At 39.4% G+C, this 16,006-nt stretch overlaps 1 protein-coding gene across 1 annotated transcript in view; it reads right to left on the bottom strand.

Annotated features, from left to right (window-relative positions):
• Window positions 1–16,006, bottom strand: part of ITGB6 (integrin subunit beta 6) — a 77,373-nt gene that overhangs the window by 51,905 nt on the left and 9,462 nt on the right. Inside the window, exons 5-8 of the mRNA XM_075180779.1 lie at window positions 15,300–15,465; window positions 13,815–13,976; window positions 9,984–10,079; window positions 1,491–1,580 (exon numbers count right to left, since the gene is read on the bottom strand). Coding sequence (XP_075036880.1) covers window positions 1,491–1,580; window positions 9,984–10,079; window positions 13,815–13,976; window positions 15,300–15,465 — 514 coding nt within the window. The remainder of the gene's footprint in view (window positions 1–1,490; window positions 1,581–9,983; window positions 10,080–13,814; window positions 13,977–15,299; window positions 15,466–16,006) is intronic.

Here is a 16,006-nt window from a genome sequence, read left to right as displayed (position 1 = left end):
TTATTGTATCTTACATTCTTTTTGTGTTTATGCCTTCTTTGTTGTGGGAGTATCCTATCACCTATTAATATATTATGTTACACTTTCATTTTTTTTGGTCCTTAGTTCTTTCATTTAGCGCCGGGGAACTTTGGTTTATTTGATGGTTTTGTCTGGAGGGGATTAGGAATCTCCTCTCCGCTTCTCCTAAATTTGGCAGCTTAATCATTACATGTGGAGAACGCTGTGGTATACTCATGTGGTATACTCTTTTCTTTCTTACGCTACAGAATTTGCTGGCGCTATATAAATAATTGTTGATGATGGTTATGATGTCCCCCAGGCTGGACCCATAGTGTGCTATCTTGGGTTGGGGCACTGGGCAACCTACATTTGTTTTCATTTAAAATATTCCTAATAGGCTGCTGAGTCGAAGTCTTCCCCCCTGGGCGGAAATTTGCCAGCTCTCCCCTGGTCAAAGCACCCACCACTTTATAAACATCTTCATTATTCACACATTTTCAAGCAGGTATTTTGTATTTTTGACTCCATACAGAATATATTAACCAGTGATGGATAGCATGATACTTTGTTAAGGGCCTCACATGGAGCCTTTGATCACTTATAGATCAACTCATTATAGTTAAAGAAAAGCTTTAGACTGTACTGCTACAATTGTAGCACATCATGATAACACAAGACCAGAGCAGCATATTCTCACAGCAGAAAGGTTAATGCATTATTGGCTGCTAATACTGATCAAAGAACATCCTGTCACAGAACAAGCTGTGTGAATACAACATGTTGGAGCTTTTTTTGTCAAAGGAAAAAAGACGACTGGCTGTGAGGGTCTCAGCTGAGATTTATGAGGGTCAGCTGACGGCTGCTAGGCTGCCTGATGATACAATATGTTATCCATAGAACAAAGGAAGTGGTGAAGAGCCATCAAAACTCATACACTGATTTTCCAAACGGATGAGGTCAGATCAGTAGGGCTATGCATTCTGCTGCTGAATGGTCACTAACACAATTAAAAGGGTTGTAAGAATTTTAAGCATCTGCTTAATGACAATATGCAAATAAGCCTGTCCTATTCTGGAGAAGTCGCTTATGGCAAATACCACGTACATGGCAGTCCTTTGAATTAATACTTTATCCACTGGGTACTAGGAGGATGGGGACTGCAGGGCAAGGATTTGGCATCTAATGAACATTAGGATCTGTATCTGAGATACAATTATGTCAGCTGTTTAGTCTGCTTATTGGCTGAACACTTTCCCAGCACCTGGTCTTTTCATTTTAGAACAATTTGTGAAGGAAGGTGACAGACAAGATTATTCGCACTTCTATTTGTACGGTATACAGATTTCGATTTTGTTTGTATTTTAACACAATAGGTAAAATTCATCATTCACCAAAAACCCCATACTCAGTGTCCAGGCTTACTTTAAAAATTCAACAGTGACAGATATTTATTTTAATCAGTCATAAGGGAAATATTAAGATCTTACCTTGTACGCCGTTAAAATCAACTGCAATACATTTCCGGAATCTCTGTGCAGTAATCCAACAGTGGCTCCAGGTATTAGTTTTGCATAGTTCTGCAAAAAACAAGATATCAATACAGCCCTGCAATGCACAATGGAAATTTCCCACAAATAATCACACAAATTGATTATACAAGTGTCCTAAAGGACACTTTTCTACATGATTGCAAATTGGTCTTATCACATGTTTTAGATGGATATTGGTAAGTAAGCTGAGTACATACTGGAGAGGGTGACTGGGAGAGACAGATTGCATATCTATACTCTGAACAAGACAGATTGAATGAGGAGAAGAACATCCTTCCACTTCATAGCCGCAAAAGACAAAGGTTATTTGCGATTTTTTTTTAAAAAAAAACATTCACTCAAAACATAAAATCTATTGTTAGGTGGAGTTTAATATGTTAAGATAAAATCTGGTGTTTTATAATTTGCTTAGTATTACTCATTAAGGGCTAGATTTACTAACAGGCGTGTTTGTAAACCCGCCGACTTTCGGCGGGTTTGGCGGCGGTTTAGCCATCGCCGGATTTACTAAGGCTAAACCCGCCGTCCAAACGGCCAGAAATGATGTTTTCAAACCCGCCTCTGTATAAAGCGCCATGACGGTTTCAACAATGTTCAACATACAAACAGCCGGATTTACTATTAGGGGGTTTATAAAGCCGCCGGAAAACCGCCATTCAATAGACCAAAATGAAAGCGCTGGTTGTGAGCAGCGAGATTGTTCAAACAGCTGCTGTTTCAGATATTTGGTCAATCAGAACATAAGAGAAAGCACCTTTGATATTTTAATCATTTGGAAAATCATTATTTATTGCTAAAGGGACAAAATAAATGTAATAATAATTTATGAAAGAATTTTTTTTTATATTTTTTTTTTTAAAGGGACACTGTTATAGCATTATATTTTGTAGAAAATGTGAATATATAATATTATTAACTGATTGTTAATGGTGGATATAATTATTTATGTTGCACAATTTGTCATGACATATTGTGCAAATAATGTAATAATTAAATAATTTTATCCCCTTTATATAATGAAAATTTTTTATTCCCTCATAAGATAATATTTTATTCATTTTGCCCCTTAATCAATAAATAATGATTGCCAACATAATTTAAATGTCAATGGTACTTTCTCTAATGTTCTGAACTGCAAAATAGTTCAAACAGCATATTTAAGCTATCAAGCCATTCTGAACAGGTATTAAAACTGTCCTGTCCTGTCTTTTGGCTGGCGGTTTTGTGGCGGTTTCATCCAAACCGCCGGCGGTTTAGCTTTTTCAATCCGCCACACATCGCCAGTCATTTTAAATTGAAGCCTCAAGTCGCCCTATAGCAAATGCGGCGATTTGAACCACTAAACCGCCGGCGATGAGTGGCGGTTTCAAACCGCCACCAAACACGATTCTTAGTAAATCTAGCCCTAAGTGTTTTCGGCACCTGTTAACCATTGTCACCCTAGGCGACTGCCTAGGTAGCCTAATAGTAGCGATAGCCCTGTCTGAAGTTACACTTATATGAACAAGCCCTACTGTAGATAACGTGCGCTTGTACCCCCCTGACCCGCCTTTCCAGGCATCCGCAACAGAACAAATCAGATTCTTGTGGCCCCAAGATGTCAGCTTTGCAGTCACATGACTACATCATGTGTATAGCCATGACTTTACAGGGATTATCTTTGTTCTAAAAGATGCATTTCTGAGGAAGGAAAATTGCAATGTCCTGATTTTTTTTTTTTAAACATATACCTGACGTGATTTTCTGCCAACATTCCTTGAATACTATTCCAGCTACAAAGTTACTATTTTACTTGGAGCCCTGCCTCGAGCCGTATCCAAGTTGCTGTGAAAAGCAAACATTTCTTAATATTGAAACGTATGTCATCTGCCTGGGCTGAGAGTATTGTGATAACTTTAGAAGAAATGTTTTTACATTGAAGTGTCAGATTTCTCTTTTGAATCTTTTTTTTTTTTTTTACCGAGGAAACCCAAGATCCAACAAATTAATTCATGTGGTTATGTCAGAAATGGATCTTGTGTATCAAACACTCAAACCAAAAGATATTTTAAACATGGGTCCATAAACATTAGCAACCAAAGCGGGACCCTTACCTGCAGCCAGATCACAGTGCCCCTAGTGGTTCTGGAGGACATAATCCTTTCACTCTCTTCAATGAAGCTGCACAGAGCTTAATTGAAAGGTACTAGAAGGAATTTAATACACAGCTTGAGCTGTAGGGAATTGAACAAACAGTAGTGTGATCTGGCTTCAGGTATAGGACCCCACCTATTTATTACATGGGAAAGGAGGAAACGTTTTATATTAAGTTGTTCAAAAAAGTTAAGAAATTAGTCACTTACACAAAATATTTACTTACACATAAGATTTTTTTGTCAGTCCACAGTTTTGAAATAAAATAAAATAAGATTCACTTGGCTCATACTAACCAACATGGGGGTGTATTCTTATAGATGCTACACATGACCCTATTGGTTGAAGTCTGGTAAAAACGAATTTACAAAGCTATTCCAGATTAAACCTGTCACATTTTGTAGAAATATGTATTTTGTGAAATCTGAAGTGTTAAAGCTGCATTAGCACCTAGTAAATTATTTAACAAGGGCAACCCGCCCCCCCCCCCCCCCTCCTCCTCCCATCTGGAGTTGTGGGAAAAATGACTACTGGTCCTTCAGTTCATTTTCCAGCCCTGGACTAAAGCCAGGGGTTATACGCAGGAGGACCAATCACAAGCCGCAATCAAAGGATTGCAGCTTGTGATTGGCCGTTCTGCTCCCACTACCCCCCTCCGTTGCCATATAGAGTTGGTTAATGGAATTGATTTTCCGCTTGTGTCAGCCCCTGGGGCTCCGGCTTGGGAGAGCGACACCTTAATAAATTGTATTATGTAGGTAGTAGGGCAGATTTAAAATCACTACTGATTTATTCTAATAACAAAACCACATGCAGTCAGATATCATTGTGAACTTAGCAGCCACATAATAGGATCTATGGAAAAAGAACAGTTTGTATACTACGGTCATGTTTTGAGGAGTTTTCTCAATGGTCACAAATGGAATACTTAGGTCAATCAGATCAATTCAGTTGAGAATGGTGAAAGGCAACTTCAAAACATGACTTGCTGAGATTACTTGAAGTCCTGACTTAAAGGGGTCCTCCATCCAAAATACACATGTCTGATAGATGACAGGGTTACTATACTGGCATAGTAACCCAACAAAACACAAACTCATAGGCTGCCAGGCCCGGCTTTCTATTCTTGGTGGCTTCAGAGCCATGACCGTCTCACCACGACAGAGATGTCCCAGGACGATGCAAGAGGCAGGGGTGGGGAAGTTAAGTACTCTTTATTTACCTAGCTGCCCCCACCAGGAGCAATTGCAGGATTTGTAGAGGGGGGTTTCCCCACCACGCCGCCAGTGGGCGTGACCAGCATGCATGAGGTCGTGGCCATAATTTTAGACAGTGCTTGGCTGCTCTCCAACTCTCCCTATCCCCATAATATACATGGGCAATGCTGCGTGCACTACTGTTAGGTGCATGCATCTCTCTCTTTTCGAGCAGAGCCATGTGAAGCAGGGGCAGGGTCCCCAGGGTTGGAGGGGGGTTTCCAGGCACTAGGACCCCCCCACCCCCTCAGTTTGCCTATGTCTACATACTAGGTGATAGAGTACGCATTTTGAGTGTGGAAAATAAAACCCTAGTTTAAATGATTAAACAGTTGCCTGATCTCTATCCTCTCGTTTCCTTTTTTCCTGCATTAGAACAATCCATGATTGTGACTCTGGTTTGTGTTCTACCTACACTACAAATGAAAAAAAGGAAGTTTAAGGTACAAAGGAGATTAGGAAGGCACATTCCAGCAGTCAATGTTATTCACAAATATGCAACACACCTTCCTTGTACTTGTTTATTTCAGCATTTAATTGCAGTGCTTGTATTAGCACGTAAGCGGATGCTGGAGAAACTGTCATGTTCACTTTGTGTTTTTATACATCACTTGTTACCTGATTATATAGGTGCATTCCTCAATTTTCCAATAAAAAATAGAGTTTGTGAAATAGTGCCAATATACTAAAAGGAGCTAAATAAACGCTAGGTAGACTACGTGATATTTGGTTATTATCTCCTCCACTTCAGTTTGTCCAGAACAATGAGGAAAAACATAATGAATTCTGTTAAAGTGTTTTACTTGGACCCCCCTCCCCCCCAGTGACCTCACAAAACTCCTATAAAGGAATTTATCTGTAAGAATGCATCCAGACATAACTGGAACAATGACAGTAGTAAAAATAAGATAACATTTTCTTTGCCAGTTAACAAGTACGTGCTATGTCAAACATTAACCATATTTTTCGGATTATTGTTTCACATTCTTTAAAATAAATTGGACATGACGTTTCTTATTCAAATCACATCTGCTCGATGGCTCCACTTTCATATGTCATTCAACGTATGTTAGAAGACGGGTCACAGAATAATTTTTTCTGCAATAAAAATAGGAAGTCTGTTTCTTATTTTATTTTAAGTGTCTATAAGGAATATTAAAATGTTTGTTTTTTTAGACTGAAAGATCAAGCACATATCTTTTATAGAATGTTAAGATCTTTAGTGTTTATTTTTGCTACATGTATTTCTATTAGGCATTGTGACTTGTGACCTTCACCTTACTAGTAGACAAAACATAGCACTGATTCAAACCGAAAAGTTTGTTTAAAAAAAAGGTTTTAAAGAATTTGGGGTTAAAAATTGATGTAGTGCCCACCACTATTTAGTGGTCATGAATGACCGGTTATTAGCGCAATCAAGAGTGTCAACCTCTGGGTCATGTCATGTCATGTCATGTGATCTGTGGCAGGATCAGAGGATTTAAATATTTACTTTGAAGTCTGGTAGTTGAGTTTTTAGTTTAACTGGGATGGGGTTAAATTCTTAGTTCAACTGAGTCTCACCGGACCTATCCAAGTCCATTGTTCCTTAGAGAATGCTATCATTCGATTTGCCTTTGGGAGCTACGCTTGAACTGACTGCACCATTCCAACTGAGCACCGACTAAATGGAGACTGAGCGGTAGTAAGCATGAGATCCGAGAAGACAGCTATGAGCTTCAGTGAGCACTGTGCTAAGCTGAGTGTAGTAGGAGAGTAATGGTGGGCATTCAGTGGCCAAGATCGACACTGCTGGTTTGACTGTCGACAGACCACTCAGACAGTATACGTGAGCCCAGATGCCTTTGACAAATGGTGCCCAACTGGACAGAGAGAGAGGGACCAGATGATAAATTGCTAAAAGAGAAATGAATGGCATGAAGAACGGTTGGCATTTTGCAGGACCAAATTATTCTAATTAAATCCCATCGGTATGTGGAAGCGAGTTGTTTAAGTTATTTAAAAGCCTTTAATAAATAAAATTTAGTTTTACTTTAAATTTCGCACTGTTGATTTGTCAAAGCTTAAGGCTTCTTAAGTCTTGACAAAACCAAACGGTGAAACACAACAGATATCCACTATGACAGGGAACCTACCTACTCCAGGTCTCCCTGTTATTAGTGGGAACTAGCCCAGCCTGTCTAGCGTTTGAGGCTGGTTAAGTAATTTTTGGGGAATGGTCTTTCCCATTTGTTTCAAGGGCCAATTTATTTCAATGGGGTTACTACATGTAGTGCACAGTGTGGAAATTCAATTAAAATGAATGGGCTACTGAAAATAATTGAAAAAGTTCTTTATAGCATATAGACGTATCAAGCACATTTAAACTGCATATAAAACGTTTCTAAATGGTTTTCCATGCGGTATGAACTTGCGGTTTTTAAAGCAAAGGCAACGCCATATGGATAAGAAGCAGAAACACCAATAACATTGTTTGAAAATATTCTAGTTATCAATTGGAGGATATGAATTTAAACCATGAAACGTGATTGGACGTTTCCTTTAAGTAACTCCAGCCCCCCTGTTATTCAGCACAAGGACTTGTTTTTATGTTCCCTTTTCCTTTATTTTACAAAACACAGAACAGTTTTGCTGATCACAGAGACACAGGAAATATTGCTCATTATAAACTCATTTCATTGTAAACCCAGCGTTCTTGTTCTAGGAAAAACATCATTAATCAAAGGTTAATTTAATTCTACGTATTAAATCATTGTGTGGGCTAGATTCACCAGAGCAGTGTACAACGTGCAACAACTGTAACTATCTGGGAAAATATACTGTAACATTGCAAAATGCTCGGTTGTTTGCATAGAAACCTGTCTCGCTGTTCTCTGGTGCCAGCATATTGTTGGCCACACCTGAATTCCACTGATTACATATTGTATTATCAGCCTACTCAGAACCCTCTCTGTGAACAACACAAATCAGGCTACTTGCATTCTTCTATAGTAGCCCCTTTCCCGTAGAGCTGGATATGCTCACTGGTACTCTATTGCCCCAGGAGATACCCCCACTCAGGGTAGAGTACAAACACATGAACGAGGAGGAAACAAGGCCAGATACTACAGGGTCAGGGAGCAGATCATTGATGGTGGTACATACAGCAGATTAAGGCCGGGTACACACTACAGAAAATTTTTCCTGATGCGATATTGTTAACGATTTTACCAACGACTGAGAGTCCAGATCAGCAGCCGAATCATGTGTACACACTATACACCTTTTACAAGATTTACCATCAGATCTGTGCTCTTCATCTGTCATAACCATCGGCTGAAAAGATGGTTACTCTGCACACCCCATAGAGATCTGCATACACTGCTGGTGGTGAGTGCGCACACACGGCAGAATATGTCCGACATCGTTCCATCGTTTAGAGAGATTTTTAGTCCATTTATAAAATCAAATCAAACAATAAGATGCGCTTTGGAACGATGAAACATGATCGTTGGAGCGTACACACTAATGCGATATGGGACCTAACGGTTGTTTATCGTTTGATCGGTACAATAATCGAGTGAAAAACTTGTAGTGTGTACCCAGACTAAGCTCTGATACTAAACCAGAGATTGGTAACAGATAGTACAAAGAGAATTGTAACATGATTAGGATTCCTAATTTAGGAAAATATCTTTAGATATACTAAAGAATAAGGGAGAATAGATAGAGCCAAATTTTTCCTTTGTAAGTATTTGGCCTTCTTACAAACCACAGGTACACTTTTCGATAAACAGTTCTTAAGTGAAGGATCTGTAGGTATTATGTGCCAGTTTTGGCCAATAATATTTACATGATGATATCTAAGTGTGCTTGATTTAGTAAAGTGGTAAATACCATAGAAACATGTGACTCTTATTGTGTCAATATTTGCATAGGTGCTTGTGAAACTATTCCTACAATATAATGATTGAAAATATAGGAGTCCTTATGGATATGTTGGTTCTATAAAACGTTTGCTCAGACTGTGTATCAAAATCTTCAATCCATATACAGTTTCAAAATATACATTTAAATTGTACAAACGGGATCGGCCGCGGGCACGACTCACTTCCCTCTAGCTCTGGTACCCCACCGGGACCGGGACGTCACATCCTGTTTCTCGGCCTCGACCGTTGCCAGGGCAACGGTTGGACGCTGAAAATACTACTATCGCACCTCCGGCCACTCAGAACATGCTACAGCCTGCGGGCTAATTAGGCTTTTCATTATTTAATTAGCCCTGCCCTGTGTGTGATTACAGGGCAAAGCCCTGATTGGTTGGCTCCAGTATTTAAGGCAGGGAGGGCTTAGCCTCCCTGCCGGTTATAGCGTCCAGTCTGCACTGTTGCTGACCTGCTCTGGATTCCTGTGTTGTTGATTTGCCGTTGTGACCCTCTGCCTGTATCTTGGACCTTGCCTGCTTGCCTGTGACCCTGACCCTTTGGCATGTATCCTGGACTCAGCTGTTTTGCCTGTGACCCTGACCCTTGGCATGTTACCTGACCATTCTACCTTGCTTGTGACCCTTGACCTCGGCTATCATCTACTCAGCCTCCTGGCCTGTCGCTGCGGTTCTTTATAACAAGCTTACACTATGTCTGGAGTTACGTCCTGGGGGCATCCGAGTACCTGTGAGTGCATAAAGCTCTACGGGAAAGGCGGCTGCTAAAGGTGAAGACCTCCAGCAACTAGTTCTGTAAGTTCGTTAACAGAACAGCAGCCTAACATACGGTTAATATTTGCATTTTCTTTTTCTTTTTAGGCTTGGTGGAACTACTCCATCACCTTGTTATATAGATTTGCACTTTAAACATAATATTGACACATATAATGCTTTGTTTACAAAATATTTAAATGCTATAATATAAAACATTAATGGCAACTATTCCCCAACATATATAGCTTCTTTTCTTTACAATTACCGGGTTCCTTTTCACTTTAGAAAACAGATATTTTTTAGCAGAAATAGTAGAGAATTGTAATGAATGCATTCACATTGCAGCACGTGCCTTAGTCCTACCTGGTACAGAGGAACTTGTTTTTGAGTAACAGCAAAAATGAGCAGAATATTATTCTCCACCAGCTTCTCGATCAGCTGACCAAGTGTTGGATATTCCTGAAAGAAATAAAACAGCACATTCTGTATATCGGGGAAGGTCAAAAGAAGCTGATTCACTGACTATAGAAAAAAAGTTTTAAACACATTGGGGTATAGTTACTAAACTGCAGGTTTGAAAAAGTGGAGATGTTGCCTATATCAACCAATCAAATTCTAGATTTCATTTATTTAGTGCATTCTACAAAATGACAGTTAGAATCTGATTGGTTGCTATAGGCAACATCTCCACTTTATCAAACCCGCAGTTTAGTAAATAGACCCCATTGGGCCTCACATGTTCCCGGAACGTACTTGTAAAACTTATGTCACAAAAATTGCAGACTTATGTGTGTATGTTGAGTTTCACGTATCATACACCCAACTCGAAACACAGCAGTATTTCTATGTCAGACATAGTCAGGTGCACATACTTATGCCCAATGTTAGAGAGTGTTAGTTTTAAGTCCTAAACGTGGATTACCCTATTTGTACACAATATAATGTAATAAAGTGTCACATGCACAAGAAAGCATAAAATATTGGAAATGTTACTTTTAATTGCAAAAATTGCATTTTTCATATAAAATGTAATTAAATACCACTAAATAAATCCAAAATGAACAAGCCCCCTTTCACAATAAATATACCCGTTCTCCCTGTCCCTGTTTTGTGCCAGGGGTTTAGCGAGAGGTCTTTCTGGGGAAACACTGTTACCACTCAGCTATAAGGGCCCGCCATTGGCTGGACAGCTGATGATGCTTTGTTTCATAATATAAAACTGCAATATAATATTTGATCCATAGATAAAGACCGAAACAGAAAGAAAATGAGAGATTTCCTAGGCCGGTTTGCAAGAGTTATTTTTCACCATATCCTATTTAGAAGGTGTGTGTCACGGTTCTGTAGGCTTGGATCCTGGATCTGCCTAAATTAGCACTACTTCCAGGAAGGCGCGGAGTCTAACGGGCAGAAGGGATTCACCAGGGACCGCCACAAGCAGTGTTCCCGCTAAGCTGAGCAATCTGGAAATGATAGAGTTAAACCTATATCTTAATAGGAAACATCCTGCAGATTGTAAATGCAAACCTTTCGGGTGGAGCCCTCATTAGAGTGACCTTTTAACTCTTTCCTTTCCAGATTGCTCAGCTTAGAGGGAACACTGGCCGCAAGGTGGTTTGGTCTTCGCTGCGTCTGCACTGGAGGTCGTGGCCCTTACTGGAAGTATCAGGCGAGACCTATAGGGGAATGTAGGGAAGTGAATCCGTAAGCTCAACTAGCTTACTACTAGATAGATGGTGTATTACACAATGAAGTGTTAGCTGTGCAGACAGCAGGATAAGGCAAGAGTGAAGAAGTGTCAGCTCAGCGGACAACTGATTACCACTGGGATAGTGGCAAAGTTCGCAATGAAGTGTCAGCTCTGCGGACAGCAGGTTACAGCAAGAGTGAAGAAGTGTCAGCTCAGTGGACAACTGGGACAGTGGCGAAGTACACAATGAAGTGTCAGCTCTGTGGACAGCAGGTTACAGCAGGAGTGAAGAAGTTTCAGCTCAGCGGACAACTGATTACCACTGGGATAGTGGCGAAGTTCGCGATGAAGTGTCAGCTCTGTGGACAGCGGGTTACAGCAGGAGTGAAGAAGTGTCAGCTCGGCGGACAACCGGTATAGCAGGATACAATCCACAGGAGAGAGAACAACCAGCAGGTGTAATGGAGCCATGTCTAGTACCTAACAGGTAGCTTGAATAACAGTCACTGAGCTGCAGGGGAAAGTGCCTTTTAAATTTGGAGCCAAATTGAATAACAAATGGGTGAAGAGCAGAAGATAGAAAAGGATCGAGTCTGCGCATACGTAGGCACGAAAGAAAAATGGCGCACGGCCAGGACGGAGCACGGCGGTCAGCAGGTAAGTGTGCCGGGCATCGGTTATAGTGCCGAATGCCTGGCGCGTGACAGTGTGTTTCCAAAGTATTTAAGTTCTATGACATCTACTGGTGGTAACCACTTACATCAGAGTATCAGTGATGGTCGGATATGTCTGCAGAGAATCATCTGATCTTATAACCATGCATTTGAAGATAATATCAGAATAAGTCGGATGCAGAGGCACATTTTACAGCTACATTTTCCTATTATTTCTTTTACAGTTGGCTCTAACACTTTTGTAAACACTGTAATGTTCTGATTGGTTATAGGCTGGCTTATCTAGGCTTTTGATTGGTTTCTCATTGTAAATGTATAATGCTTTTACAGACCACAGTTTCTATATCTATGTAGCTGTGATTGACTGCATGATGCTATAATACTGCAAATATTTGAATGCTCTATTTGGGAAGAAATTGGTTTAACCCTCTGATTTGTTCTAATGCTCCGATACAAGTGGTTTCTAGTCTAGCGAACGTCCTAATGCTCTGCAAGAGTTCTAGTGCTTTAATTGACAGGTTTGTACTAGCACTGTGAGTCTTATAATGTTGTGATCAGCTACAAGCTGTTTAAAGCCCTGTGAACAATATAATACTCTGACTCAAGACTGTTTCTAGACACTCACTTCAATATCGCTTTCACATAGGAGTCAGAGAGTAAACATACATTATATACTTATATATGACTACTAATCTATCCAATGAATAGCTTTCAACACCCCTTATCTCCTGACATTCATACCTTTGTTTGTGTTGCACCTTTTCTCTGGAGATCTCTCCCTCTTAGGAGAAGAATATCACCTAGCGTTCAAAGCTTTTAAGTGTTCTCTGAAACTGCTCCTATGTAGCTAACCTTATTCTCGACATTTCTTATAGACAATATTTTTACCAATCTCTCCAGCGACCAGGTAAAAACCAGCTGTGTAGCTCAATAGCCCTAAGCATCTGACAGTATTATATACTTATACAAGTTGGTCTACAGTAGACCATCTAGTTATGCCTCTTGCATCAAATCCCTTGTTTCTTGTTAGATTGTAAGCTCTTGCAAGCAGGGCCCTTACTGTATTTGTCTTATGTTACTGTATATTACTGATCTGCAACTAATGTCTGTTTTCCTCTGTAAAGTTCTGCAAAATATATTATAAATATAATCTAAATTCAATATAATTGAAATGAATGAAAGGTGTCTAAAGGGGATGTAGGACAGAGTGGAAATGATGGTTTTAAGTGCACATTTCCAGCCGGATCCGCAAAAAGTACTGCAAAGAGCCTTTAAGGCGTCAGTGAGACTAAGGAGTGTTGTGGGCACTTGAACGGACATTTAGGGACATTTTCACAAATCAAATACCACGCATTTCCCAGTTTGCAAATGACCTTTAATGTACTGCCAAATATGTCTATCACCTTGTAACATTCCTTGAAAAGGATATTAATCACAGTGGGCCTGATTCATTAAGGATCTTAACTTAAGAAACTTCTTATTTAAGTCTCCTGCACAAACCCATGTTACAATGCAAGGGGTGCAAATTAGTATTCTGTTTTGCCCATAAGTTAAATACTGACTGTTTTTTCATGTAGCACACAAATACTTGATAGCTTATTTGTACACTGAAATTTAAAGTTGATATGTGTGTGCTACATGAAAAAACAGTCAGTATTTAACTTATGTGCAAAACAGAATACTAATTTGCACCCCTTGCATTGTAACATGGTTTTGTCCAGGAGACTGAAATAAGAAGTTTCTTAAGTTAAGATCCTTAATGAATCAGGCCCAGTATCTCTACCTGCTAGATCATTTAATAAATAAATAATGAATAAAACGCTGCTATACCTGGACAGTGGTCATGTCGTACTCATTGTTGCTGTCTAGATGGCATTGACTATCATTTGGAATCACAATTCCAGCCAATTTGCTGTCCATACCATAATGAGAATCAGCATCTGTCACAAACACCAGCAAATGCATTGATCCATTCCTCCATCCAATTCGATCCTGTAAGGTCAGGAATGTATTTTCGCGTTTAGTTTTTACAATACATTTGTGTGAAACATGAGACAACAGATCATCCCAGTATCCCATGTTTTTAATCTTTCTATCATCAAATAAGAATTGATTGTGTAAAACCTAATTATACCTTTCTAATTAAGCTTTCATTGCTCTCCACAAAGCCATAGTGAAAGGAACCAATCTTTTCTAAATAAACTTGCTAAATCTGTCTCCTATACTTCTTTTTTTTTAAATTGTTGCAGGAACTGGGGAACAGTTAACGACAAATGAGAGCAAGTAACTGACAAAAGATCTATAATTAAAAAAAAAAGCAAATTTGTAGGTAAATAATTAGCTTGATATTTTTAACTAAGTAATAGACGGAACATTTCTTATGCTTATAAATATGTATTTGTTTTACTGGTAATGAGCAAATTCTCACTGTCTTGATCATGTGTTTGGCCCCAAATATTGAGTTATAGGATAGTTTCACGCCTCAATAAAAGCAAGAAAAATCTCTTTTACATTAATGTTTACTTTTGAGTGAATATTGCTTTTAATAATTCTGCCTATGCTTTTGATATTTTGATTTGATTAGTTTGGTCACACTTTTCATAGGCTTTGCCAATGTTTGCTCTTTAAGCTTTCAAATCTAATTCATACTTGCCAACTCTCCCGGAATACCCGGGAGACTCCCGAATTCCGGAAAGGTCTCGCGGACTCCCGGGAGAGCTGGCAATTTTCCCGCATCTGCCCACTTCCTTGTGAAGTGGGCAGATTTGAAGCCTCCATGATACGATTCTCCGGGAATAGCCATCATTTTGGCCCGCCTCCGTGTTAAAATGATGAGTTTGTGGCATTACGTCACAGGGGGCATGGCCAAAATAACACAATTCCCGGAGCCCCGCCCCCTCACGCCCACCTCTGCTCCGAGACTCCCGGAGGCCAGCCTGTAAAGGTTGGCAACTATAATCTAATTATTGCAACTTGATTTGGCATGGTGGGCAATGGGAATGTTTTATAGGGGCTGCTGGCATGCCCAGGAGCTGAACGCACTGGACAACGGATCGTCGCTGACAGCCTGGTTGTTGTGCTAGGACAGGCCTGGCCAACCTGTGGCTCTCCAGGTGTTGTGAAACTACAAGTACCAGCATGCTTTACCAGTAGATAGCCAGCTGACAGCTGGCAAGGCATGCTGGGGCTTGTAGTTTCACAACACCTGGAGAGCCACAGGCTTGCGATAGGAGAAGATGGCTCCCAAATCATCTTCATATTTACAAATGGCTACATTTTCAGCATTTTAAATTAAAAAATAATAAAGCTACTTACTCTGCAGACTGCCGCCTGCATAATCGCATCAAACCCGCCTTCTGGTGTGTCAATATTTGCCGATATTCTCTGCTTCTTCACTATGTCATTAAAGTTTGTTGTATTGTGGGTTAAGGATAGAACATGCTTATAGCCGAAGGCCGGCAAGCAGTATATGGACTCTGTACTGTAAAATGAAGACATTCATTTTATTCATAGTACACAAAGGCAAAATGCAGAATTCTATATTACATAAAACACGTTGTCATCATCATCATCATTTATTTATATAGCGCCAACATATTCCGTAGCGCTTTATAATTGGGGACAATGCCTCAGCTTTTCCTCTTAAATCACAAGTGGGGGGGATCAGTACAATAATAACTGAAAGTTATTATAATGTTGAAAAAAGTGTTTACATTTTTTTTAAAATAAATTGCAGATTAAGATAATTATATAAAAAAAACCAATTTAGACTAATCAAATAAAAAGTCATTTAACTAATATAAAACAATATTGGTGCAGTTTTGCAGAATTAAAATGTAGGAGAATTGGTACTATTATTTTATTGCAAATTCTACTTCACAAGAACATGATCAGTACGTTATATGGAATATTGGTTTTAAAAAACTAAAAATGCATTGTTTTGCATGAATATATATATATATATATAGCACAAAATAATATACTATAAGAAAAATAACATTGTAAAATGTACTTATTTTCTG

The sequence above is a fragment of the Mixophyes fleayi genome, chromosome 7 (genome assembly GCF_038048845.1).
Source record: "Mixophyes fleayi isolate aMixFle1 chromosome 7, aMixFle1.hap1, whole genome shotgun sequence".
Classification (NCBI taxonomy): Eukaryota; Metazoa; Chordata; class Amphibia; order Anura; family Limnodynastidae; genus Mixophyes; species Mixophyes fleayi.
The sequence above is the reverse complement of the archived record's forward strand: the minus strand, read 5'-3'. Positions and strand labels throughout refer to the sequence as shown.